The sequence below is a fragment of the Salmo salar genome, chromosome 04, assembly GCF_965601325.2.
Source record: "Salmo salar chromosome 04, fSalSal1, whole genome shotgun sequence".
In the NCBI taxonomy this organism is placed as follows: Eukaryota; Metazoa; Chordata; class Actinopteri; order Salmoniformes; family Salmonidae; genus Salmo; species Salmo salar.
In genome coordinates, this window is record NC_138294.1 from 59,289,685 (window position 1) to 59,317,682 (window position 27,998).

The window sequence follows — 27,998 nt, forward strand, 5'->3', positions numbered from 1 at the left end:
ATTTACAGTCAGGATAGGTTATGTATAACAATGAAGACAAGAAACCAATGATAGAAGGCTCTTTTTTCATAAAATATTTATTCATCTTTACAGTCGAAAAGTTAAATATAAATTGCCTCTTGCAACAAACATTCATCGAAAACAGGAGTGACTTAAACATGGGAGTTATAATATTAGTTCAGTAGGTTAGTTGACCAGTAAGGTTGCCAGACTGGAGGTTGTTCATTTCAGACACATTATCTAGAGTGATAAGGCATAGTCTAAAAGATGACAAGTACATCCGAAAGTGTTTTAACAGCTCAGTTCAGGCAGTTTATATGCTTGTCTGTTAATAACCTTTAAGGGGAAGAGAAAAGATTCCTATAACTTCTGGATGATGATAGAGGAGGCTCCACCACCACCATTGCAGATCCCAGCCAGGCCGTACTGGCCAGACTTCAGAGCATGTACCATGTGTCCCACGATTCTCGCCCCCGACATCCTGAGAGATTGACAGATAAAGTAAGCATCACAAAGATCTGGCTTTTCCCTCCCTTATTATCAGGCTTATTTCTTCATCATCAGGATTTTTTGGCATAGCACTCTCTGTCAATGCTGCTTACCCAATAGGGTGTCCCAGGGAGACAGCTCCTCCATTGACATTGACTTTGCTGGGGTCGATGTCCAGCATCTTCACGTTGGCCAGAACCACAACACTGAAGGCTTCGTTGATCTCCCACATGGCAATGTCCTCCTTCTTTAGCCCTGCAGCTGCCAGGACCTGAGGACCATAAAAATGTACATTTATTTAAATTTCACACTTATTTTACCAGGTTGACTGAGAATACATGATCATTTACAGCAAATATGTGCTGTCATTCAATTAAATTGAACAAAGACCGATGCTTTTTTCACCGCCAGAAGCTATATTCATGAGTCATGTTACTGTCCCGATCTCTGATAATCCATATTATCTAAAAGGTACAGTGATGAGACCCACAACTTACTTGAAACAACCACTACTGCAGTTATTTAAAAAAAAAAAATACTTCATATAGTTCTCCAGCACTACCCCCAACATTAACATACTGTATGAGAAAATGGCAGGTTTCTATGTTTTGTAGTAAAAAAGATAAAGGAAGATACATTTTTCCAATGGCATCATCAGGAATGCATCATGTGACTTCAACCGATGAGTAGCCATTGCCTACGACTGGGTAAAAATGTATTTGTACAGCATTTTTATATGTTTTGTAGTATTTTCACATATGTTGATATTGGGGGTAGTGCCAGAAATGAATAGGGAATTTAAACATTTAGACATTTCCCATTAACACTCACTCACCTTTGGTACAGCAAAGGCAGGAGCGATGGGGAAATCAATGGGAGCAGTAGCTGCATCTGCAAAAGCTGGAAAATGAAGACAATTTATTTAAAAAGGAGAAACGTAATATTTCAGCCATCATTTTGCATCTTGATCATAATCCAAAAAACACACGTTTCAGGTACGTGAAGAAGTTTTGTATTACTAATGTTTTTGCTATTGTGGTTAACATCGCTAATGAGACTCAATCGTAATACAGGAAGTTGTAGAGACAACAGCTGGACCAGCTAGCTGCGGTAACAACTGATTAGCAGCATCACGCGGCATTCTAAAAATTACTGGTATGTGATTGACATTTGGTTTTAGTTGCAGGTGGAAATTTTACATGTATAACATTTAAAACTATATCGGGGGGGGGGCATGGTAGTGGGTACGGCCAATGGCACGGTTTTAGAGGCCCTCTTGGCAGCAAAGAAAACATTTAGCTGTTTCAAAGCAAATTTCCTGGAATTATACACATTTTGCCATGGCTTATGCCTTGTTCTTAGGCTACCGGAGTGACTCAAAACATAAAATCAAAAATGGGAGGCCCCATGCCATGCCATTTTTTTTATTTTAGATTCTCCCCAACTGTCTAGTTTTATTTTGGTGATTATAAGAACTTACAAAAAAATATATTGCTATTATCTTTCCTACATAATTTATATCTGGTTTTAATTGTGTTATTTTACACTGAAAACGTTTTTACCATCCCACAGGGGCGGCCACGATTTAGCAGCGGCAGTGCGCAGTGGCTAAATGCATAAAGGGGAAATACTGCTCTTTATAAAGCTTATCACTTTAACCTGAATTGTAAAATGAATAGCAGATTTTTAATGTGTTATTAAAAGCTGCAATAGGTAACTTTTTGGGCGACCGAACCAAATTCAAATGTGAGTTATAGATCTGTCATTCTCATTGAAAGTAAGTCTAAGAAGCTGTAGATCTGTTCTATGTGCGCGATTTCTATGCTTTAATTTATTGATTAAATTTTTTAACAGTGCAGTGAAGTCGCTCAACATTTACATAACAGTCGGTCATCTAGCAGACACTCCCATCCAGAACGACCCACAGGAGCAACCAGGGTCAAGCGCCCCGCCCAAGAGCACATGGACAGATCTCCCACCAAGTCAAATCGGGGACCTGAACCAGCGACCTCTCAGCCACCAGCCCCCAACCATCGAAGAGCCCCCCGCCAGGCCAGCAACCATCAAAGAGGCCCCCACAGCTCCCCTGAGAGCTGCCCCTCAACCATCCAAGACCCCTCCACAGTCCCTCCCGAAACAGAGTGTATACGCACTTACGTGGCATCAGTTTCAGGCAAACAGGCATTGTTCCTTTTTAGTGTCGTTTAAAAAAATAAAAAATAAAAAATTTACTTTCATCTTTGACCTTTTGCATTCGGAAAGTATTCAGACCCCTTCACTTTATCCACATTGTTACTTTACATCCTTAATCTAAAATGGATGAAATTGTTGTTTCCCCTCAATTTACACACAATACCCCATAATGACAAAGCAAGAACAGGTTTTTAGAATTTAAAACATTTTTTTTTTAAAACATGGAAATAACACATGTACATAATTATTCAGACCCTTTACCCAGTACTTTGCTGAAGCACCTTTGGCAGCAATTACAGCCTCGATTATTCTTGGGTATGACGCTACAAGCTTGACACACCTGTATTTGGGGAGTTTCTCCCATTCTTATCTGCAGATCCTCTCAAGCTCTGTCAGGTTGAATGGGGAGCATCACTGCACAGCTATTTACAGGTCTCTCCAGAGATGTTAGATCGGATTCAAGTCCAGGCTCTGGCTGGGCCACTCAAGGACATTCAGAGACTTGTCCCGAAGCCACTCCTGCATTGTCTTGGCTGGGTGCTTAGGGTCGTTGTCCTGTTGGAAGGTGAACCTTCACCCCAGTCTGAGATCCTGAGCAGGTTTTCATTAAGGATCTCTGTACTTTACTCCATTCATCTTTCCCTCGATCTTGACTAGTCTCCCAGTCCCTGGCGCTGAAAAACATCACTACAGCATGATGCTGCCACCACGCTTCACCGTAGGGATGGTGCCAGGTTTCCTCCGGACGTTACACTTGGCATTCAGGCCAAAGAATCTTGTTTCTCATGGTCTGAGTCCTTTAGGTGCCTTTTGGCAAAATGCAAGCAGGCTGTCACGTGCCTTTTACTGAGAGTTGCTTCCGTCTGGCCACTACCATAAAGGCCTGATTGGTGGAGCGCTGCAGAGATGGTTATCCTTCTGGAAGGTTCTCCCATCTCCACAGAGGAACTCTGGAGCTGTGTCAGAGTGACCATCGGGTTCTTGGTCACCTCCCTAACCAAGGCCCTTCTCCCTCGATTGCACAGTTTGGCCGGGTGGCCAGCTCTAGGAAGAGTCTTGGTTGTTTAAAGTTCTTCCATTTAAGAATGATGGAGGCCACTGTGTTCTTGGGGACCTTCAATGATGCTGAAATGTTTTGGTAGCCTTTCTCAGATCTGTGCCTCAACACAATCCTGTCTCGGAGCTCTACAGACAATTCCTTCCACCTAATGGCTAGGTTTCTGCTCCGACATGCACTGTCAACTGTGGGATCTTATAAAGACAGGTGCGTGCCTTTCCAAATCATGTCCAATCAATTGAATTTACCACAAGTGGACTCCAATCCAGTTGTAGAAACATCAAGGATGATCAATGGAAACAGCATGCACCTAACCTCAACTTCCAGTGTCATAGAAAAGGGTCTGAATACTTTTGTAAATAAGGTACATGTTTTTATTTTTAATATATTTGCAAACATTTCTAAAAACCTGTTTTTGCTTTGTCATTATGGGGTATTGTGTGTAGATTGATGAGGGAAAAAAAGAAGTGATACATTTTAGAATAAGACTGTAATGTAACAAAATGTGGAAAAAGTCAATGGTCTGAATACTTGCCGAATGCATTGTACAACATTTTTGGTTAATAAAAATATATTTCACAGCAGTTTTGATGGCACAATGATTCTCTACACTAAACTTGCTTGTTTTGTCACAAACTGAAATTAAGTGAACTATTACAATTTCATCAACCAGAGCGATTTCTGCATATTGCACCTTTAAGGTGAAAGTTCATGATGCTCCTGGGAATCGCCCTGGATTGTTATCTCTACAAAGACACTAGGTGCCATAGCATTATGTAACTACAGTCTGGTACTGGGCTACGTGGGGGGATGGTGCCTTACAGACGATCCTGGCCAATGGGGTGACGCCGAGTCTCTTTGCCGCGTCGACCGTCATGAGAACCAGAGCGGCGGCCCCGTCGTTCAGCGTGCTGGCATTGGCTGCAGTAACCGTGCCTGGAATCCAAATCATCAATCAGAATCAACTTAATCTGCACACAGAGGTTTGTCTCAAGCACATCAGCGAGTGTTTGAGTCGGTCTCGGTCCTTATGCAAATAACGTTCACAGTAGTTTTACTTCTGAAGACATTTTTTTATGCCCATTATCATGGATTACCTTGGGCTACCATGAAAAAAGGATATCGACCCAAGAGTTGAAAAAACAGACATCATTTTTGGCTTTCTGTAAAGCTCAGATGCCCTCCTACTCAGTAATATATAAGCAAACATGCAGCAGACACCAGTTCAGAGGCCTATCAACTAGGACTAGGGTACTTTCCATTCTCCTTCTGGAACACTGCTCTCAGTTTGGGGACTTTGCTGAAGTCCACACGCCTCCACTCCTCATCCTCTGACACTACCACATCAGGCTTGCCTGCAGAGGAACAACATTATGTCAACTACATGCATCTGACCACTGATAATAAGCCTATGGAGAAACATGGTAACATGGTTTAGTTTATTCAGATACCCATTAGTTATTGAGGTGAAATGTTACAGGATACCATCCTTTACCTCTCTGGGGGATGCTAACGGGGACAATCTCTTTCGCAAGCACTCCTGATTCATATGCTGCTTTGCTGCGGCTGTATGAGCTGATGGCGTAGGCATCCTGCTCCTCCCTGCTGATCTGGCTGTTCTTGGCTGTGTTTTCTGCACAGTTTCCCTACACATTACATTCCATTAAAACACATTATATCCTCTTCAAAAAGTCAAGAACTCAACTACTAACCATTGCTTACTCTGTCTCCAAATGAATGGAAATAATAATGTCCGGACAGCAGCCAGCAAGAACACCAACACATACACTCCTATAGAGAACATTTGCTCTATTTAAATATACAGTGATAAAATACCATGTGGAATTTGTTGTAGACGTCAGTGAGGCCATCCTTTACGATGAGGTCCTCCATCCTCACGCCTCCGTAGGACGGAGTGTCCCTAGTCATCACGTAGGGGACATTGGACATACTCTCCATACCGCCTGCCACCATCACATCCTGGCACGTCAGAGTTAGTGGGAGAAACAAAAGTGAAAGCAACCAGATTTGTTTCTCAGCAAAAACCTGAACACGTTTTAGGAGATTATTCCTATGTTACATGATGCAACACTTTCCATAGAAAAATAATGGGCTTATTAGATAAAGATTAATGACATGGTTATATTTTTTGGTCACAATGACCTTCATCGGACATTTGTAATCTGCGAGTGCAATGTCACCAGGGTTTTAATCTTCTTTATGTAGTAAAGTCCAGTGTTCTTCAATGGAGTGTTGGACCTCATATAGGCATACCTACCATAATGTTTTGGCAAACTGAGTAACAGTGATATTGCAGATGATCAGAGCAGGGGTAATAGCAGCTAAGTCTGGTGTCAAGTCATGTTATGGTAACACAGTGAGCTGTTATGTTACTGTACCTGGTGTCCACACATCAGACTCTGGGCAGCCAGCATGATAGACTTCATTCCAGAGGCACAGACTTTGTTGATTGTTGTTGCTGGAGTGGAGAGGGACAGCCCTGGGGGGGTGGGGGTGGGGGTGGGAGGGGGGGGGGGGTGTAAGTAGCAGTCGATTAGCACGCCTGATAATGTGGTGTGTGTGAATGTGTGTGTTTCTAAACATACCTGCACCAAGCAGGGCCTGTCTTGTAGGGGCCTGTCCTTCCCCAGCCTGTAGTACATTTCCCATATAGACCTCCTTCACCTCCTCAACTGGGATACCTGGCCACCATCACACAATATACATACCCGTACAGATAAAACAAATTGACTGCAGTTTACACCTCCTTTCAGATGAAATGTACAATGTTCAAAATCATTTGCGTGTGTGTTTCATATGCACTACCATTCAAAAGTTTGGGGGTCACGTTGAAATGTCCTTGTTTTTGAAAGAAAAGGCCATTTTCTGTCCATTAAAATAACATCAAATTGATCAGAAATACAGAGAAGACATTATTAATGTTGTAAATTACTATTATAGCTGAAAACAGCAGATTTTTAAAAGAATATCTACATAGGCGCACAGAGGCCCATTATCAGCAACCATCACTCCTGTGTTCCAATGGCACGTTGTGTTAGCTAATCTAAGTTTAGCATTTTGAAAAAGAAGCAATAAAACTGGCCTTCTTTAGGCTAGTTGAGTATCTGAAGAGTCAGCATTTGTGGGTTCGATAACAGGCTCAAAATGTCCAGAAACAAAGAACTTTCTTCTGAAACTCGTCAGTATATTCTTGTTCTGAGAAATGAAGGCTATTCCAAGCGAGAAATTGCCACGAAACTGAAGATCTCTTACAACGCTCTGGCCATTTTGAACCTGTAATTGAACCCACTAATGCTGATTTGAAGGCGATCGAATAAACCCCCACTTCCTTAAATTCTGCTAACAAACATGCAATCTTTGGAGAATAAAATAGATTACCTACGCGCAAGATTAAAAACATTCAAAACTGTAATATCTTATGCTTCACGGAGTCAACAAGGACACTATCAACACACAGCTGGCTGGTTATACGCTGTACCGGCAGGATAGAACAGCGGCGTCTGGTAAGACAAGGAGCGGTGGGCTATGTACTTTTGTAAACAACAGCTGGTGCACGATATCTAAGGAAGTCTCGAGCTATTGCTCACCTGAGGTAGAGTATCTCATGATAAGCTGTAGACCACACTACCTACCGAGAGAGTTTCTGTATTTTTCGTAGCTGTTTACATACCACCACAGTCAGAGGCTGGCACAAAGACAGCATTGAATGAGCTGTATTCCACCATAAGCAAACAAGAAAACGTTTACCCAGAGGCGGCGCTCCTAGTAGCCGGGGACTTTAATGCAGGGAAACTTAAATCCGTTTTACCAAATTTCTATCAGCATGTTAAAATGTGCAACCAGAGGACTTAAAAAAAAATGTTTTAACTCGACCACCTTTACTTCACACACACAAAGCTCTCCCTCGCCCTCCACTTGGCAAATCTGACCATAATTCTATTCTCCTGATTCCTGCTTACAAGCAAAAACTAAAGCAGGAAGCACCACTGACTAGATCAATAAAAAAGTGGACAGATAAAGAAGATGCTAAACTACAGGACTGTTTTGCTAGCACAGACTGTAATATGTTCTGGGATTCCTCCGATGGCATTGAGAAGTACACCACATCAGGTCATCATCTTCATCAATAAGTGCATCGATGACATCGCCCCCACATTGACCGTATGTTCATACCCCAACCAGAAGCTATGGATTACAGGCAGCATCCACACTGAGCTAAAGGCTAGAGCTGCCGCTTTCAAGGAGCAGGACACTAATTCAGACTCTTATAAGAAATCCTGCTATGCCCTCCGAACCATCAAACAAGCTAAGCATCAATACAGGACTAAGATCGAATCGTACTACACCGGCTGACACTTGTCGAATGTGGCAGGGCTTACAAACCATTACAGACTACAAAGGGAAGCACAGCTGAGAGCTGCCCAGTGACACGAGCCTACCAGACGAGCAAAACTACTTCTATGCTCGCGTCAAGGCAAAAGGCACTGGAACATGCATGAGAGCACCAGCAGTTCCGGAAGACTGTGTGATCATGCTCTCCGCAGCCGATGTGAGTGAGTAAGACCTTCAAACAGGTAAACATTCACAAGGCCACATGGCCAGACGGATTACCAGGACGTGTACAGCGAGCAAGCGCTGACCAACTAGGAAAATCCAAGATGGCGTAGCAGTCAGACGTCTTTGTCTTGTCTCGTCCCATGTATATATGTTACATATTTTTTCTTCGCATTCTTTTTAATATTTTTCCTAAACCTCAACTTCAAAATACCCTCCTGCAACCCGCCTCACCCAATGTTGTAACGATTTTGTTTGGAAACGTAGCGCAGGACCAGGTATGAGTGCAAAGAGTCTTGTTTACTCAAAAACACAATCAAAAATCTCCAACAGCAAAACAACAGGGTTAGGAGAAACACCTCCAACAACCACTGACACGAACAATCACGGACAAAACAGAAAGGGAAGCCAGAGAGTTAAATAAGGAACATAATAAGGGAATTGAAAACAGGTGTGTATAATTAAGACAAAACAAAACGAACAGGGAAATATGGATCGGTGGTGACTAGTAAGCCGGTGACGTCGACCGCCCGAACAAGGAGAGGGGCCGACTTCGGTGGAAGTCGTGACAGTACCCCCCCTTTGACGCGCGGCTCCAGTAGCGCGCCGACACCGGCCTCGGGGACGACCCGGAGGACGGGGCACAGGGCGATCCGGGCGGAAGCGGTGAAACTCCTGGATTAACAATGGGTCCAGGATGTCCTCCGCCGGTACCCAGCGTCGCTCCTCTGGGCCGTACCCCTCCCACTCCACGAGGTACTCAAGGCCCCTCGCCCGACGTCTGGAGTCCATAATGGCTCGTAAGCCGGGGCCCCCTCGATGTCCAGAGGGGGCGGAGGAACCTCCCGCACCTCCGACTGCTGGAGCGGACCAGCCACCACCGGCCTGAGGAGAGACACATGGAACGAGGGGTTAATATGATAATCGGGGGGAGTTGTAACCTATAACAAACCTTGTTCAGTCTCCTCAGGACTTTAAACGGCCCCACAAACCGTGGACCCAGCTTCCTGCAGGGCAGGTTTCGGGTCGAGAGCCAGACCCAATCCCCCGGTGCATAAACCGGGGCCTCACTGCGGTGGCTGTCGGCACTCGCCTTTTGCCGCCTGATGGCTCGTTGTAGTCGTACATGGGCAGCGTTCCATGTCTCCTCCGAGTGCCGAAACCATTCATCTACCGCAGGAGCCTCGATCTGGCTCTGATGCCATGGTGCCAGGACCGGCTGATAACCCAGCACACACTGAAAAGGGGTTAGATTAGTAGAAGAGTGGCGGAGGGAGTTTTGGGCCTTCTCCGCCCAGGGGATAAACGACGCCCACTCCCCCGGCCGGTCCTGGCAATAGGACCGCAGAAACCTACCCACCTCTTGGTTGACTCTTTCCACCTGCCCGTTGCTCTCAGGGTGGAAACCTGAGGTAAGGCTGACCGAGACCCCCAGGCGTTTCATAAACGCCCTCCAGACTCTAGACGTAAATTGGGGACCCCGATCAGACACTATGTCCTCAGACACCTCATAGTGCTGGAATACATGGGTGAACAGGGCCTCCGCAGTTTGTAGAGCCGTAGGGAGACCGGGCAAAGGAAGGAGACGGCAGGACATAGAAAACCGATCCACAATGACCAGGATCGTGGTGTTACCCCGTGACGGGGGAAGATCTGTCACGAAATCCACCGATAGGTGTGACCACGGTCGTTGCGGAACGGGAAGGGGCTGTGCACGTGACGCCTGTTCGATGTCTGCGTCCACCTCCCATACCACCAGTGCCACCAGGCAAGAAGCTGGAATTATGGGAGTGGGCTCCGTGGACCGCTCCTCTGTATCATACAGCCGGGACAGTGCGTCTGCCTCCACGTTCTGGGAACCTGGTTTGTAGGAGAGGGTGAAAACAAAGTGTGTGAAACACATGGCCCACCTTGCCTGGCGAGGGTTCAGTCTCCTCGCTGCCCGAATGTACTCCAGATTTCGGTGGTCAGTCCAAATGAGGAAAGGGTGTCTAGCCCCCTCAAGCCAATGTCTCCACGCCTTCTGGGCCCCAACAACAGCCAACAACTCCCTGTCCCCCACGTCATAGTTTCACTCCGCCGGACTGAGCTTCTTCGAAAAGAAAGCACAGGGGCGGAGTTTTGGTGGCGTACCCGAGCGCTGAGATAGCACAGCCCCTATTCCAGTCTCGGACGCGTCCACCTCAACTATGAACGCTAAGGAGGGATCAGGACGCGCTAGCACTGGAGCCGTGGTAAACAGAGCCTTCAGGTGACAAAAAGCCCTGTCCGCCTCACCCAATCACTGCAGTCGCACCGGTCCCCCCTTCAGCAAGGAGGTAATGGGAGCCTCCACCTGCCCAAAACCCCGGATAAACCTCCGGTAGTAGTTGGAAAACCCTAAAAACCGCTGCACCTCCTTTACCGTGGTTGAGTCAGCCAATTACGCACGGCTGAAATGCGGTCATTCTCCATCTCCACCCCTGACACGGAAAAAACGGTACCCTAGGAAGGAGACGGACTGTTGAAAGAACAGACATTTCTCCGCCTTGACGTAAAGGTCATGCTCCAACAGTCGACCAAGCACCATGCGTACAAGGGACACATGCTCGGCGCGGGTACTGGAGTATATTAGAATGTCATCTATATACACACACCACTACACCCCGCCCGTGCAGGTCCCTGAAGATCTCATCCACACAGGATTGGAAGACGGATGGAGCATTCATTCACCCATACGGCATGACGAGGTACTCATAGTGCCCAGAAGTGGTGCTAAATGCCGTCTTCCACTCATCCCCTCCCCGGATACGCACCAGGTTGTACGCGCTCCTGAGGTCCAATTTTGTGAAGAAGCGCGCCCCGTGCAATGACTCTGTCATACTAGCGATGAGAGGCAGCGGGTAACTGTATTTTACCGTAATCTGGTTCAAATCTCGATAGTCAATGCACGGGCGTAAACCTCCATCCTTCTTCTTCACAAAAAAGAAACTCTAGGAGACAGGTGAAGTGGAGGGCCGAATGTATCCTTGTCCCAGAGATTCGGTGACATATGTCTCCATAGCCGCCGTCTCCTCCTGTGACAGAGGATACACGTGACTCCTTGCAGCGCCCACCAGGAGATTTATCGCACAATCCCCCGGTCGATGGGGTGGTAATTGAGTCGCCTTCCTTTTACAGAAGGCGAGTGCCAAATCGGCATATTCGTGGGGAATGTGCATGGTGGAAACCTGGTTTGGACTTTCCACCGTAGTGGTACCTAAGGAAACACCTACACACCTCCCTGAACACTGACAGGACCATCCCTTGAGAGCCCTCTGTTGCCACGAAATAGTAGGATCATGAGAAGCCAACCAAGGAAGACCCAACACAACGGGAAATGCAGGAGAGTCGATCAGAAAGAGACTAATTCTCTCCTCATGACCCCCCCCCCCCCCCCCGCGTTATCATAGCAATGGGAGCTGTGACCTCCCTAATTAGCCCCGACCCCAACGGACGACTATCTAGGGCATGTACAGGGAAGGGAACATCAACGGGAACAATAGGAATCCCTAATCTATGTGCCAAGGAACGGTCAATAAAGTTCCCAGCTGCGCCTGAATCTACTAGCGCCTTATGCTGGGAATGCGAGGAAAACCCCGGAAATTCTATAGATAACCACATGTGAACAACAGGAGGCTCTGGGTGAGTCGTGTGCCTACTCACCTGGGATGAACCACCAGTGTTCCGCCTGCTACCTCGACTTCCTGGAGAACCTCCCCAGCACCGACCAGCAGTGTACCCTCAGCGGCCACAGCTAGTGCAGGGAATGGTCCCCCCTCCGGTCCCCCTCATCACAGACCCTCCCAACTCCATAGGTGTTGGGTCTAAGGCGCTGGGGGATGGAACTAACGGACCCCGATCCGGACGTCCGCGGGAGGCCACCAGCTGGTCCAGGTTGAGGGTGGTGTCCCAGCAGGCTAGCTCCCTACGAACGTCCTCTCGCAAACTACACCTGTAGTGGTCGATCAGGGCCCACTCATTCCATCCCGCGCCCGCCGCCAGAGTTCTAAAATCCAGCGCAAACTCCTGAGTGCTCCTCATCCCCTGTCTCAAATGGAACAAGCGCTCCCCCGCCGGAGAAGTCCACGTAGTCATCCAGAGTTGGGCCTTCCCTTCCCCAGATGGCGTTGGCCCACTCAAGGGCTTTTCCAGTCAGGCAGGAGATGAGGGAGCTCACACTCTCGCGTTCCGAAGTGGCCGGCTGAACAGCTGCCAGGTAGAGCTCCAGCTGGAGTAGGAACCCCTGGCACCCGGCAGCTGTTCCGTCATACGCTCCCGGGAGCGAGAACCGAATCCCACTAGATCCTGACGACGGATGGGTAGGCATGGGTGTAGGTAGAGGTGCGGGTGGAGGTGGTGTGTCTGGGTCAACGGGAAATCCTCTTCTCGCCCATCTCTCCATGGTCTGCAGCACGCGATCCATGGCTGTCCCGAGACTTTGTAACATGGTCGCGTGCTGCTGGACGCGCTCCTCTACTAGGAGAGGAGGGCTGGCTGCGCCTGCCGACTCCATTTAAAGGGTCCGTGATTCTGTAACGATTTTGTTTGGAGACGTAGCAGAGTCAGGCGCAGGACACAGGTATGAGTGCAAACAGTCTTGTTTACTCAAAAACACAATCAAAAATCTCCAACAGCAAAACAACAGGGTTAGGAGAAACACCAGGGAAAGGGAAGCCAGAGGGTTAAATAAGGAACATAATAAGGGAATTGAAAACAGGTGAGTATAATTAAGACAAAACAAAACGAACAGAAAAACATGGATCGGTGGTGACTAGTAAGCCGGTGACGTCGACCGCCGAACGAACAAGGAGAGGGGCCGACTTCAGCGGAAGTCGTGACAAATGTGGTGTGGATCTGTTTTTTTTGTAAGGTATTTCTATTTACCGCCGAACTGGAATACCTCAACTGAAGCTAGCTAGCTAACTAGCTACCAGCTATCAGTCAGCTAACCACTGCTAGCGGTCATCAGCTAACCTTTAGCTGGGAAAGCTCTTGCCAGTTGGTACAACGCGTTTCAAACCAGAGCATACCGGACCTATTTTTTTTCTCTCCATATCCCCCGATTCCTACCGCAAACTCTGAACCTTTTCATCAGGATCGTCGCAGCTAGCTAACCGCAACCCAGGTTGACTACTCCTGGCTAACGTTTCCGTCCCGGAGCTAGCACCAACTAGCCTGGAGCTAGCCCATGATAGACCCATCTCCCGGCTAGAGCTCCTGGGCTACTCCTGGAGCCCACTCCTTGGCTACAATATCCGGACCCCTTCTACTGCCGGTACGGGGCACGGAACCCCGCCGATCCATCACGACTGGAATACCGACATAATCTGCCCGAGGATCCCAACAGGCCCCTCATGCGCGACGTCCCCTAAAGGCCCATTCTGCTAACCGCGGCCTGCATGCTATCTAGAGCATATTGGACTGTTAGCTGATCCATCGGCCAGTTTCTTGGACCACCAAGTCCAATTGGCAAAATGGGAAAAGACCCCATCTGCTACTTGGAACCCTACTAATTCCACGACGGGTCTATCGACGTCACCGCACGAGCAGGCAAAAACAGACTTTCCCCCATCGCGACGTCCATCTAAGGCCCTTATGCTAGCTTGCTAGCCCCGGCCTGCTAACTGCTAGCTTGCTAGCCCCGGCCTGCTAACTGTCTGAATCGCCATGTCCCCAGCCAGCCCAACCACTCACTGGACCCATACGATCACTTGGCTACGCATGCCTCTCCCTAATATCAATATGCCTTGTCCATTACTGTCCTGGTTAGTGATTACTGTCTTATTTCACTGTAGAGCCTCTAGCCCTGCTCAATATGCCTTAACCAACCATGTTGTTCCACCTCCCACATATGTGATGACATAACCTGGTTTAAACGTCTCTAGAGACTAGATCTCTCTCATCATTACTCAATGCCTAGGTTTACCTCCAATGTACTCTCTTCCTACATTACCTTTGTCTGTACATTATGCCTTGAATCTATGCTATCGTGCCCAGAAATCTGCTCCCTTTACTCTCTGTTCCGAATGTGCTAGACGGCCAGTTCATATAGCCTTTAGCCATACCCTTATCCTACTTCTCCTCTGGTGATGTAGAGGTTAATCCAGGACCTGCAGTGCCTAGCTCCACTCCTACTCCTCAGGTGCTCTCATTTGTTGACTTCTGTAACCGTAAAAGCCTTGGTTTCATGCATGTTAACATTAGAAGCCTACTCCCTAAGTTTGCTTTATTCACTACTTTAGGACATTCTGCCAACCCGGATGTCTTAGCCGTGTCTGAATCCTGGCTTCGGAAAACCACCAAAAACCCTGAAATTTCCATCCCTAACTACAACATTTTCCGCCAAGATAGAACTGCCAAAGGGAGCGGAGTTGCAATCTACTTCAGAGATAGCCTGCAGAGTTCTGTCTTACTATCCAGGTCTGTACCAAAACAATTTGAGCTTCTACTTCTAAAAATTCACCTTTCCAGAAACAAGTCTCTCACCGTTGCCGCTTGCTATAGACCTCCCTCTGCCCCCAGCTGTGCCTTGGACACCATATGTGAATTGATTGACCCCCATCTATCTTCTGAGCTCGTGCTGCTAGGTGACCTAAACTGGGACATGCTTAACACCACAGCCATCCTACAATCTAAGCTTGATGCCCTCAATCTCACACAAATTATCTATGAACCTACCAGGTACAACCCCAAATCCGTAAACACGGGAACCCTCATAGATATCATCCTAACTAACTCGCCCTCCAAATACACCTCTGCTGTTTTCAATCAAGATCTCAGCGATCACTACCTCATTGCCTGCATCCGTAATGGGTCCGCGGTCAAACGACAACCCCTCATCACTGTCAAACGCTCCCTAAAACACTTCAGCGAACAGGCCTTTCTAATCGACCTGGCCGGGGCATTCTGGAATGATATTGACCTCATCCCGTCAGTAGAGGATGCCTGGTTATTCTTTAAAAGTGCCTCCCTCACCATCTTAAATAAGCATGCTCCATTCAAAAAAGTTAGAACCAGGAATCGATATAGCCCTTGGTTCACTCCAGAACTGTCTGCCCTTGACCAACACAAAAACATCCTGTGGCATTCTGCATTAGCATCGAATAGCCCCCGTGATATGCAACTTTTCAGGGAAGTTAGGAACCAATATACACATGCAGTTAGGAAAGCTAAGGCTAGCCTTTTCAAACAGAAATTTGCATCCTGTAGTACAAACTCAAAAAAGTTCTGGGACACTAAAGTCCACGGAGAATAAAGAGCACCTCCTCCCAGCTGCCCACTGCACTGAGGCTAGGAAACACTGTCACTACCGATAAATCCACAATAATTGAGAATTTAAATAAGCATTTCTCTACGGCTGGCCATGCTTTCCACCTAGCTACCCCTACCCCGGTCAACAGCCCTGCGCTCCCCACAGCAACTCGCCCAAACCTCCCCCACTTCTCCTTCACCCAAATCCAGATAGCTGATGTTCTGAAAGAGCTGCAAAATCTGGATCCCTACAAATCAGCCGGGCAAGACGATCTGGACCCTCTCTTTCTAAAATGATCTGCCGAAATTGTTGCAACCCCTATTACTAGCCTGTTCAACCTCTCTTGTATCATCTGAGATTCCCAAAGATTGGAAATCTGCCGCGGTCATCCCCCTCTTCAAAAGGGGGAGACACTCTAGACCCAACCTGCGACAGACCTATATCTATTCTATCCTACCTTTCTAAGGTCTTTGAAAGCCAAGTTAACAGATTACCGACCATTTCGAATGTCACCGTACCTTCTCCGCTATACAATCTGGTTTCAGAGCTGGTCATGGGTGCACCTCATTCACGCTCAAGGTCCTAAACGAAATCATAACCGCCATCGATAAGAGACATTACTGTGCAGCCGTATCGTCGACCTGGCTAAGGATTTCGACTCTGTCAATCACAACATTCTTATTGGCAGACTCAACAGCCTTGGTTTCTCAAATGATTGCCTCACTTGGTTCACCAACTACTTCTCCGATAGAGTTCAGTATGTCAAATCGGAGGGCCTGTTGTCCGGACCTCTGGCAGTCTATAGGGGTACCACAGGGTTCAATTCTCGGGCCGACTCTTCTCTGTATACATCAATGATGTCGCTCTCGCTGCTGGCGATTCTTTGATCCACCTCGACGCAGACGACACCATTCTGTATACCTCTGGCCCTTCGATGGACACTGTTAACTGACCTCCAGATGAGCTTCAATGCCATACAACTCTCTTTCCGTGGCCTCCAACTGCTCTTAAATGCAAGAAAAACTAAATGCATGCTCTTCAACCGATCACTGCCCGCACCTGCCAGCCCGTCCAGCATCACTACACTGGATGGTGCTGACTTAGAATATGTGGACAACTACAAATACTTAGGTGTCTGGCTAGACTGTAAACTCTCCTTCCAGACTCACATTAAACATCTCCAATCCAAAATTAAATCTAGAATCGGCTTCCTATTTCGCAACAAAGCATCCTTCACTCATGCTGCCAAACATACCCTCGTAAAACTGACCATCCTACTGATCCTCGACGATGTAATTTACAAAATAGCCTCCAACACTCTACCTAGCAAATTGGACGCAGTCCATCACAGTGCCATCCATTTTGTTACCAAGGCCCCATATACTACCCACCACTGCGACCTGTATGCTCTCGTTGGCTGGCCCTCACTTCATACTCGTCGCCAAACCCACTGGCTCCAGGTCATCTACAAGTCTCTGCTAGGTAAAGCTCCTCCTTATCTCAGCTCACTGGTCACCATAGCAGCACCCACCCATAGCACGTGCTCTAGCAGGTATATCTCACTGGTCACCACCAAAGCCAATTCTTCCTTTGGCCGCCTCTCCTTCCAGTTCTCTGCTGCCAATGACTGGAACGAACTGCAAAAATCTCTGAAGCTGGAGACTCTTACCTCCCTCACTAGCTTTAAGCACCAGCTGTCAGAGCAGCTCACAGCACATAGCTCATCTGTAAATAGCCCATCCAATCTACCTCATCCCCATACTGTATTTATTTATTTCTTGCTCCTTTGCACCCCAGTATCTCAACTTACACATTCATCCTCTGCACATCCTACCATTCCAGTGTTTAATTGCTATATTGTAATTACTTTACCACCATGGCCTATTTATTGCCTTAGCTCTCTTATCCTACCTCATTTGCACATGCTGTATATAGATTTTCCTACTGTATTATTGATTGTATGTTTGTTTATTCCATGTGTAACTCTGTGTTGTTGAATGTGTTGAACTGCTTTTCTTTATCTTGGCCAGGTCACAGTTGCAAATGAGAACTTATTCTCAACTAGCTTACCTGGTTAAATAAATGTGAAATATATATATTTTTTTAGTGTCTTCACTGACATTTTCAACCTTTCCCTGTCTAAGTCTGTAATACCAACATGTTTTAAGCAGACCACCATAGTGCCTGTGCCTAAGAACACGAAGGTAACCTGCCTAAATGACTACCGACCCGTAGCACTCACGTCTGTAGCCATGAAGTGCTTTAAACGGCTGGTAATGGCTCAAATCAACACCATTATCCCAGAAACCCTAGACCCACTCCAATTTGCATACCGCCCCAACAGATCCACAGATGAGTGCAATAGAGTTTGCACTCCACACTGCCCTTTCCCACCTGGACAAAAGGAACACCTATGTGAGAATGCTATTTATTGACTACAGCTCAGCATTCAACACCATAGTGCCCTCAAAGCTCATCAATAAGCTAAGGACCCTGGGACTAAACAACTCCCTCTGCAACTGGATCCTGGGCCCTCGCAGGTGGTAAGGGTAGGTAACACATCCCCCACACTGATCCTCAACACGGGGGCCCCTCAAGGGTGCGTGCTCAGTCCCCTCCTGTACTCCCTGTTCACTCATGACTGCACGGCCAGGCACGACTCCAACACCATCATTAAATTTAACAGTGGTTGGCCTGATCACCGACAAGACAGCCTATAGGGAGGTCAGAGACCTGGCCATGTGGTGCCAGGACAACAACCTCTCCCTCAACATGATCAAGACAAAGGAGATGATTGTGGACTACAGGAAAAAGAGGACCGAGCACGCCCCCATTCTCATTGACGGGGCTGCAGTGGAGCAGGTTGAGAGCTTCAAGTTCCTTGGTGTCCACATCAACAAACTAAACATGGTCCAACCACACCAAGACAGTCGTGAAGATGGCATGACAATTCCCCTCAGGAGGAATTATTCCCCTCAGGAGACTGAAAAGATTTGGCATGGGTCCTCAGATCCTCAAAAGGTTCTACAGCTGCACCATCGAGAGCATCCTGACTGGTTGCATCACTGCCTGGTATGGCAACTGCTCTGCCTCTGACCACAAGCCACTACAGAGGGTAGTGCGAAAAACCCAGTACATCACTGGGGCCAAGCTCCCTGCCATCCAGGACCTCTATACCAGGTGGTTTAAGAGGAAGGCCCTAAAAGTTGCCAAAGACTCCAGCCACCCTAGTCATAGACTGTTCTCTCTGCTACCGCACGACAAGCGGTACCGGAGCACCAAATCTATGTCCAAGAGGCTTCTAAACAGCTTCTACCCACAAGCCATAAGACTGCTGAACACCTAATCCAATGGCTACCCAGACTATTTGCATTGCCCCCCTCTTTAACCCCGCTGCTACTCTCTTGTTATCATATATGCATAGTTACTTTAATAACTCTACCCACATGTAGATATTATCACAACTAACTAGTGCCTCCGCACATTGACCAGGTACCCCCCCCTGAATATAGTCTCGCTATTGTTATTTTACTGCTGCTCTTTAGATACTTGTTACTTTTATTTCTTATTCGTATTTATTTTTTTATACTGCATTGTTGGTTAGGGGCTCATAAGTAAGCATTTCACTAAGGTCTACAACTGTTGTATTCGGCACGTGACTAATAAAATTTAAATGATTTGATGCTCCAGATACTCACGTCTAAAGGCTAGTTTTATTGCTTCTTTAATTAGAACAGTTTTCAGCTGTGCTAACACAATTGCAAAAGGGTTTCTACTGATTAATTAGCCTTTTAAAATGATAAACTTGGATTAGCTAACACAACGTGCCATTGGAACACAGGAGTGATGGTTGGTGATAACGGGCCTCGGTACGCCTACATAGATATTCCATTAAAAAACATTTTTAATTAGCAATGTTTACACTGTATTTTTGATCATTTTGATGTTGTGCTTTTCTTTGAAAAGCAAGGACATTTCTAAGTGACCCCAAACTTTTGAACGGTAGTGTATATACACACACAGACTCTGGGCAGCCAGCATGATAGACTTTATCCCAGAGGCACACACACACACTATACAGTGCATTCGGGAAGTACTCAGACCCCTTGACCAATCAGGCTTTTATGGTAGAGTGGCCAGACGGAAGCCAATCCTCAGTAAAAGGCACATGACATCCCGCTTGGAATTTGCCAAAAGGCACCTAAAGGACTCTCAGACCATGAGAAACAAGATTCTCTATCTGATGAAACCAAGATTTAACTCTTTGGCCTGAATGCCAAGCGTCACATCTGGAGGAAACCTGGCACCATCCCTCCAATGAAGCATGGTGGTGGCAGCATCAGGCTGTGGGGATGTTTTTCAGCGGCAGGGACTGGGAGAGTAGTCAGGATCGAGGGAAAGATGAACGGCGCAAAGGTTTCTAAAAACCTGTTTTTGCTTTGTCATTACGGGGTATTGTGTGTAGATTGAGGGAAAAACTATTGTCACAGCCCCTCTGCAGTGCAGGGGCGGTTCCTCCTGCAGGCAGAGGAGGGTCGTTAGTGATTGGAGCTGGCGTGATTGGAGCCACCTGGGCTCAGGGTATTTAAACTGCTTCACTAACCACTCCTCTCTCTCTAGGTATGATCCTGTTTTGTTTGTTCCTTTGTAGGTTTACTTAGTTTCCACTCAGTCATGTTCACACACATAGATTCATGCATCCATGCACTTTACATACACCCTACATTATGACATTTTCACACCTCATTCCTTTTCCTTTGTTTAAAGTTAATAGTTTTTGGTTTACAATAAATAACCTTTTGATTTGCCTATACCTGTTGTTCATGTCCCCTCATTTTTGCCACAGGCTATGAGCCAGCCTGTGACAAGTGGGGGCTCGTCCGTAAGTTAAAGTTAATTGTACTTTAGTATTTTAGTTGACTTTAACATTTTGTCATAGTTGGTTAAGGTTGTCTAGATTGTCTTTGCTTTATTATTGATACGTTTGTTTATTTTGTAATTTGGCTTACTTAGTTAACTTGGGTTACTTTAGTTCAGATTGCCACATTTGTTTGAGAGGGATGTTTTGGTTGGGCCAATATTGTTGAAGAGTGTTGAGCTATGTGTTCTTTTGGTTCAGTTAGCTTGGTAGCTAAATTTGGTTAGCAATTCACTCTGGGTTTTTCTGGGTTTTTGTTCAAGTGGGAGTCCTCTCCTGTTCAGGCTTATCAGTGAGTGTCAATAGGAGGCTCGTGGTGTTTTTGTTTTAGGTGGCAGTGAACGTGGGTAGAGCTTCCCTTTTCCCTTACATCGGCTCGGGAGCACCTTCGTGGTTATGGGGGGGCCGCCAGTTCTGGTTGTCTTTTCCACTCCACTGGTTTTGTGTGCATAAAACCCCACCACATGTGACTGCACGAAGACCAGGGCCAGTTAGTTAGTTGTTATTGGAGGATAGTGGGGTGTGGCTCCTGTCCTTGAACCCAGACTGACAGCAGGTGAGTTGTGTATTTTTTTTGGCGCATTTGTAATAGTTGTATTGGTTGACTAAAATGTCTTCCATTCTGAGTAGTTTTATTCAAGCTCCTTCAGATGTAGTTTTAGAGTTGTGTACTAAGGAGCAGTTAATTGAAATTGCTGAACATTATCAGATTGAGATTGTTGACAAAATTAAAGAGACTTAAAGCTAAATTAAAGCAGGGTCTTAAGGAAATAGGTGTTTTTTGGGGTCAGTCTGCTAGTAGTGAAGGTACAAGTTCAGTCTAGCCCTTTAACTTTTGAGCAGCAGTGGGAGCTGTTGCAAATGCAGTTGGAGATCGAGCGATTGAGAAATGCTAATAGACCAAAAGAATTACCAGTTTGATGTTTCACAGAATCTTCATTTGTTGCCTAAATTTGATGAGTCAGATCCAGACACATACTTTGCTTTATTTGAGCGTATTGCGGAAGCTAGAGCTTGGTCAGATTTGGACATGACTGTTGTTGCAATGTGTGCTTACAAGTAAAGCACATGAGGCTTTTGCAGCACTGAGTGTAGCTGACAGTAAAGTGTATGCTAAAGTTAAATCAGCAGTTCTGAAGGTTTACGAACTTGTGCCAGAGGCGTATCATCAATGGTTTCGTTAAAGGAAAAAGTTAGATTCACAAACCTATTCTCAGTTTGTTCGTGATTTGACTTCTGCATTTAATCGTTGGTGTACAGCTTCTGAAGTTAGTACTTTTGAGGGTCTGTCTAATTTGATTGTGTTAGAACAGTTCAAAAATTCTGGGTGACCAGGTTGCTACATGCATGTCTCCAAGTGATGCAGCAGTCCTTGCAGATGAGTAAAGGCTAACGCATGTCATTTTGAGTCAAACAGTGACATGTACCATAAAAATAACTTTACTTCTAGGAATAGTAAGGTCAACGTTTTTTGGAGCTTCTTTCCAAAGGCCTCAGCAGAAGTTTGGGTCTGGAGGACTTAAAGCACCGGTTAATGCTAATACCTGTCGCTACTGTTTAGTTGAAGGACATTGGAAGAAAGATTGTCCTCTACTTAAATCAAAAAAGTCAGGTCAAGTTAAACCTGCTGTGATGGCAGCTTCTGTTTCAGCCTCTGACCACCAGGGTGAGTTTTTTCAGCCACTAGTTGAGTTTGATTCTCAGTCTTCCCACTGTGATTTTTCAGCCTTTATTTCAGATGGTGCAGTGTCCCTGAAAGATGGCAACCAAAATGTTTCAATCAAGATCTTAAGAGACACTGGAGCTTTAGATTATTTTATTGTGGAATCTGTTTTGCCGTTCTCTAAGGAGTCTGATACTGGCAGTTGTGTAATGCTACGTGGTATGGGTTTAGTTCCATTCTCTTCTCCTTTACATGAAGTTACCCTAAAATGTGGTCTGGTAGAGGGTGATATAGATGTTGGGGTTGGACCCCAGTTGCCAGTAGAGGGAGTCCACATGATTTTGGGGAATGACTTGGCAGGTAATAAGGTGTGGGCAGATGGCAAACTAAACATCTTTACGAAGCAACCTTCAGTGTCCCCAGCAAGGGTATCTCCAGATCGCGTGTGTCTCCTGAGGTATTTCCAGTTTGTGCCGTTACCCGCGCTGCCTCTCGTAATTAGGTTGAGAGTAAGCCAGAAAGTCTTGAGTTGCCAGTCAAACTCCAGACAGAACAGTTGACTAGTTCTAGAGATTAATTGATGGCTGAGCAAAAGGCCGATTCTACCTTGGCTGATCTGTTTGATAAAGTTGTTCCTGATTCAGTGGTGAGGAATAGTGCTCAGTGTTATTTTCTTCTTGATGGGCTGTTGGTTAGGAAATGGGTTCCACACTATGATCAGGGTCTAGGAGAATCAGTCTTTCAAATAGTTGTACCTACTACTTTGCGAAATAAAGTGTTGCAAACTTCACATGGTGATGTGGCAGGTCATATGGGTGTTCGTAAGACTTATGATCGCATACGCCGTTATTTTTTTCTGGCCACGTTTAAAGCGGGATGTAGCTTAGTTTATTAACTTGTCATACGTGTCAGCGCACAAGTAAGCCAAACCAGGTTGTAAAGCCAGCACCTTTGTATCCAATACCAGCCGTAGGGCAACCTTTTGAGCATCTTATTATCGATTGTGTTGGGCCTTTACCACGGTCCAAGTCAGGTCATAGCTACTTATTAACTGTTATGTGTCAAGCAACTAGATATCCGGCAGCTTTTTCCTTGCGTACCATAACTTCAAAATCAGTAGTTAAAGCGTTAATTTAGTTCAACATTTGGGATTCCAAAAATCATCCAGTCAGATCAGGAGTCTAACTTTACCTCCCATTTATTTGCTCAGGTTCTCAAATAGCTTAAAGTTAAACACAATAAGTCTACTGCGTACCATGCTCAGAGTCAGGGAGCTTTGGAACGTTTTCATCAAACTTTAAAATCCTTGCTTCGTGCATACTGTACAGAACTGTCTGCAGATTGGGTGGAGGGGTTACCTTGGCTGTTACTACCTGCTCGTGAAGTAGTGCAGGAAAGCACAGGGTTTAGCCTAAATGACTTAGTGTTTGGTCATAAGGTGCGTGGGCCTTTAGCAGTGCTGCAGGATGGTTGTTTGCCAGAGGAACCACCTCGGAACCTTAGACTATGTAAATGGTTTTAGGTTGAAGTTGTATAGGGCTGGTGAACTGGCAAAAGAAAAACTAAAATGTTCTCAACAGAAAATGAAACTGAAATATGACGGACAGGCTGTGCTGCGTGAGTTTAGTCCAGGTGATCGTGTACTTGCTCTTCTGCCTCTTGTAAGTTCACCTTTTCAGGCAAAATACTGTGGTCCTTTCACTGTGTTGCGCAAAGTGTCAGATTTGAACTATCTTACTGAAACCCCTGGTCATAGGAAGTCCTCTAAATTATGCCATGTGAACCTGTTAAAATGTTATCACTCCTGTGATCTAAGCAAAGTGGAAGGCACTCCAGCGGTGAGGTCAGCGTTGATTGCTATTCCAGTCACTGCATCTTGTGGCTTTTACTTTGGAGGGGGGAGAAGAGGTAGTTAGGGTTTCGGATGAGGTCTTACAAGGTCGGTTGAAAAACTCCCAGACTTTGCAAAACCTTGGGGTTTTGGTAGATCATTTAGACTGAGAAATGTGATGAATTGGTAGCTCTTATTAGAAACTACCCTGTTTTGTTTTCTGACACTATCGAAAACCCACTTAATTGAGCATGACAGACATTGGAGATGCTAAGCCTATCAAACAGATTTTATCATGCATCTGAGAAGAGACTGCAATTGGAAACAGAGGTGCAGTATATGTTGGACAATGGTATTGCGGCGCCATGTACAAATTGGGCTTCACCCTGTCTTCTGGTCAAAAAGTCTGATTCCACTTTCAGACCTTGCACTGATTATAGAAAAGTTAACTGTTACTAAGGCAGACCTTTACCCTCTTCCTAGGATGGAGGACTGTATTGATCAAGTTGGGTCAGAAAAGTATGTTAGCAAATTTGATATTTTAAAGGGATATTGGCAAGTAACCCGTACCAAAAGAGCTTGTGAGATTGCTGCCTTTATAACTCCATCTGGTTTGTTCTCTTATACAGTGATGCCTTTCGGGTTGTGGAATGCTCCAGCCACCTTCCAGAGGCTGATGAATCGGGTGGTCTCAGGTATGGAAGGGTGAGCCGTGTATTTGGACGACGTGGTCGTCTACTCAGACTCCTGGGAGGAGCAAGTCTGGAGAGTGCAAACCCTGTTCGAAAGACTGGTGTGGGCCAGGTTGACTATCAATTTGGCAAAGTGTGAGTTTGCCAAAGCTACAGTCACATACCTAGGCAAGGTTGTTGGTCAGGGTGTTGTCTGTCCTGTGGAAGCCAAGGTTCAGGCTGTGAAGCAATTCCCACAGCCCTCCACAAAGAAAGAACTGATGCGCTTCCTGGGAATGGCGGGGTACTACCGTGCTTTCTGTAAACATTTCGGTAGTAGTGTCCCCACTGACCAATCTGTTGAAGGCCAAGGCTGACTTTATCTGGTCCACCCAGTGTCAAGAGGCATTTGATGCAGTTAAGGCTCTTTTGTGTTTGGCACCCGTGTTGGTAACGCCAAATGTTGGGAAACCTTTCAAATTGCAGGTAGACGCCAGTCAAATCGGTGCTGGGGCTGTGCTTCTCCAGGAAAATGATGACAATGTTGAGTGTCCAGTCAGTTTCTTTTCCCGGAAATTTAATAAGTATCAGCAAAACTATTCTGTAACTGAAAAGGAGGCTTTAGGTCTCATTAGGGCTTTACAGCACTTCGAAGTCTGTTGGTTCTGGTTTGACCCCTTTAACTGTGTTCACTGACCACAACCCACTTGTTTTTCTGAAGTCCCTGCAAAATCCCAACCAGCGCCTGATGCGTTGGGCTTTGTTCTTGCAGCCATTCAACCTCGATATTAGACACATTAGTGGTAAGGATAATATCATTGCTGATGCTGTCCCGCGCTCCTTTAGCCTAGTTTGTATTTTCTCTCTGCTGACCCCTGCGGGCTGTCTGCGCCTCTTTTCTTTTAAATTGCTCCCCAGGTACCAGAGCTGCTGAGTTTGAGGGGACAGTCAGCTAGGGGACACGGGGCTACTGCTTGGAGCCGGGACTGGTATCCGTTTGTTTTTTGGGGGGAATTTTGGATTGTTTTAAATATGTTGGGTCGAAATTTGGGTTGAGGGTGGGACCCTCATTTTGAGGGGGTGTCACGGCTCCTCTACAGTGCAGGGGCGGTTCCTCCTGCAGGCAGAGGAGAATGAAATGAATGTATTCACTACTGTAAGTCGCTCTGGATAAGAGCGTCTGCTAAATGACAAAAAAAAAGTCGTTAGTGATTGGAGCTGGCGTGATTGGAGCCACCTGGGCTCAGGGTATTTAAACTGCTTCACTAACCACTCCTCTCTCTCCCTGCTCCTCCAGGTATGATCCTGTTTTGTTTGTAGGTTTACTTAGTTTCCACTAAGTCATGTTCACACACACAGATCCATGCACTTTACATACACCCTACATTATGACATTTCCACACCTCATTCCTTTTCCTTTGTTTAAAGTTAATAGTTTTTGTTTTACAATAAAGAACCTTTTGATTGGCCTATACCTGTTGTTCATGTCCCATCATTTTTGCCACAGGCTGAGCCGGCCTGTGACACTATTGAATCCATTTTAGAGTAAGGCTGTAAAGTAACAAAATAAGGAAAAAGTCAAGGGGTCTGACTACTTTCCGAATGCACTGTAGATAGGATAGATTGATATTTAAATATCAGTTTCCCCTAACCCTACCGCCCCTCCCCTATTTGGAAAAACTAATGGACAACACTTAGGCTTCTACCTCCAGCTTATACATACATTTTTATGGACACAATGTATTTTACAATAGTAAGAGAAATAAATCAGATTAAGCCTGAAATATGCAATGTAATAGGGAGTTGTAGTTTCCAACAGGCCAATAGTCTACATACTTTAGCGCAGAGAACTTGTCAATTAACGACAGTGACCATAATCTACTGTATAACTACTTTTACGCCTGCTACGTAAAAGAGACAGAAGAATGTGTGATTGAGGGATAGAGAGCAGTTAGGTATCTCTACCTGAAAATACATGATCTAAGTGATTAGTAATTGGTATTCAGCAATTATTAAGTGCCTTATTTAATTTTAAGAACTACTAAAATTGTGATTTGTCAGACAGCAGCTCTAGAGATGAGAAGATGACTTGGAATTAAATAATAAAGTCATCAAATAAAACAATATACACACAACCTAAATATTGTATTAAAGTAATGTGAATAAATGAGGGCAGTGACAAGCAGTAATGGGCAGTCACTACCATCATTGGACTTTTAATAACCGTTTTATTCTGTGTCACAGCATACAACCTACATAATACATTTGTTAAAAAAATTTAAAATCAAAACCGAAAACCATGATTATTTTTTATCAAACCGAAACGACCTCAAAAAGCAATAATCGCTCAGCACTGCTGCTGTGTCAAAACATGCATCTAATTGTCAATTTTACTGTGAATGAATGTAATGACGTAAAGTCCTCATATCACTCCCATACCTGCTTTCTCAATGGCTCCTTTGATGGCGATGGAGCCCAGTTTGGTGGCCGGAACGGCTGCCAGGCTCCCTCTAAAGGACCCCATCGGGGTGCGGACGGCACTGACGATGACCACTTCCTGAAATGACCCATCAAAGTTTGGCAAAACCCTTTTGTAGCTTACTACATTCTCACTTTCACTCAGTCAGTTCAATGTGTCAAGTTAGCTGCAAAGATCCTGAAAAGGGTAAATGATGTTCCAAAACATTTGTCACTTACTCACATTTAAAGAAGGGCGAGTTGAATAGGTCCTTGACAGGTACTTGTGAGCCTGCAAGGGCAGAGGGATATACCTATTAGCAGCTAGGTACTTTTTGTAACGGGGAGGACGACAACGTTACGCCACATTCAGCCAGCTAGCAATCTGATTAGCTACTACTATTATTATTATTGAGGTGTAGGTACAGCAATATATTTCTGGGAGCCAACTAACAATATATAGCAAGCTAACACATTACAGGGATTGCTGTGGCTAGCTAACTATATCAGATAGCGAAGTTTACAAGGCAGGCCTTTTCTATCGTAACCGGCTGTCAAAACAACAATAGCCAGCTAGCATGTGCATGCGTCCGATAAAATGAGAAGGAATGCTTCCCGTTTGAAGTGCCCACATTGATTTTGGTCACCCCCACTTACCAAACGCTTGCAAAGTTGAGAACGCATGGTTAAAAGTCCACTTGATGACATAATGTTGAACTGCAACGGAGGTCTGTTCGCAAAGTTAGACCAATTTCACCTTCAGCCTACTAGTACAGCGCCAACCCAATGGACCAATCAGAGCGTGTGTTTGCAAAACGTCAGTGCGCATTGTGGTCATTGTAGTAAAAACGAGAAACAAATTGTAGTTATA

At 45.7% G+C, this 27,998-nt stretch overlaps 1 protein-coding gene across 1 annotated transcript; it reads right to left on the minus strand.

Moving 5' to 3' along the window:
- Nucleotides 1-59: 59 nt before the first annotated feature.
- Nucleotides 60-27,924, minus strand: acat1 (acetyl-CoA acetyltransferase 1). Its single transcript, XM_082974600.1, has 12 exons — nucleotides 27,785-27,924; nucleotides 27,372-27,419; nucleotides 27,110-27,227; nucleotides 6,346-6,441; nucleotides 6,139-6,239; nucleotides 5,576-5,719; nucleotides 5,235-5,385; nucleotides 4,998-5,094; nucleotides 4,562-4,674; nucleotides 1,325-1,389; nucleotides 603-760; nucleotides 60-481 (listed from the first exon to the last, which is right to left on the minus strand). The coding sequence occupies exons 1-12, from the start codon at nucleotides 27,833-27,835 to the stop codon at nucleotides 361-363; spliced, it is 1,263 nt and encodes a 420-aa protein (XP_082830726.1). The 5' UTR covers nucleotides 27,836-27,924; the 3' UTR covers nucleotides 60-360.
- Between the last annotated feature and the right edge of the window lie 74 nt (nucleotides 27,925-27,998).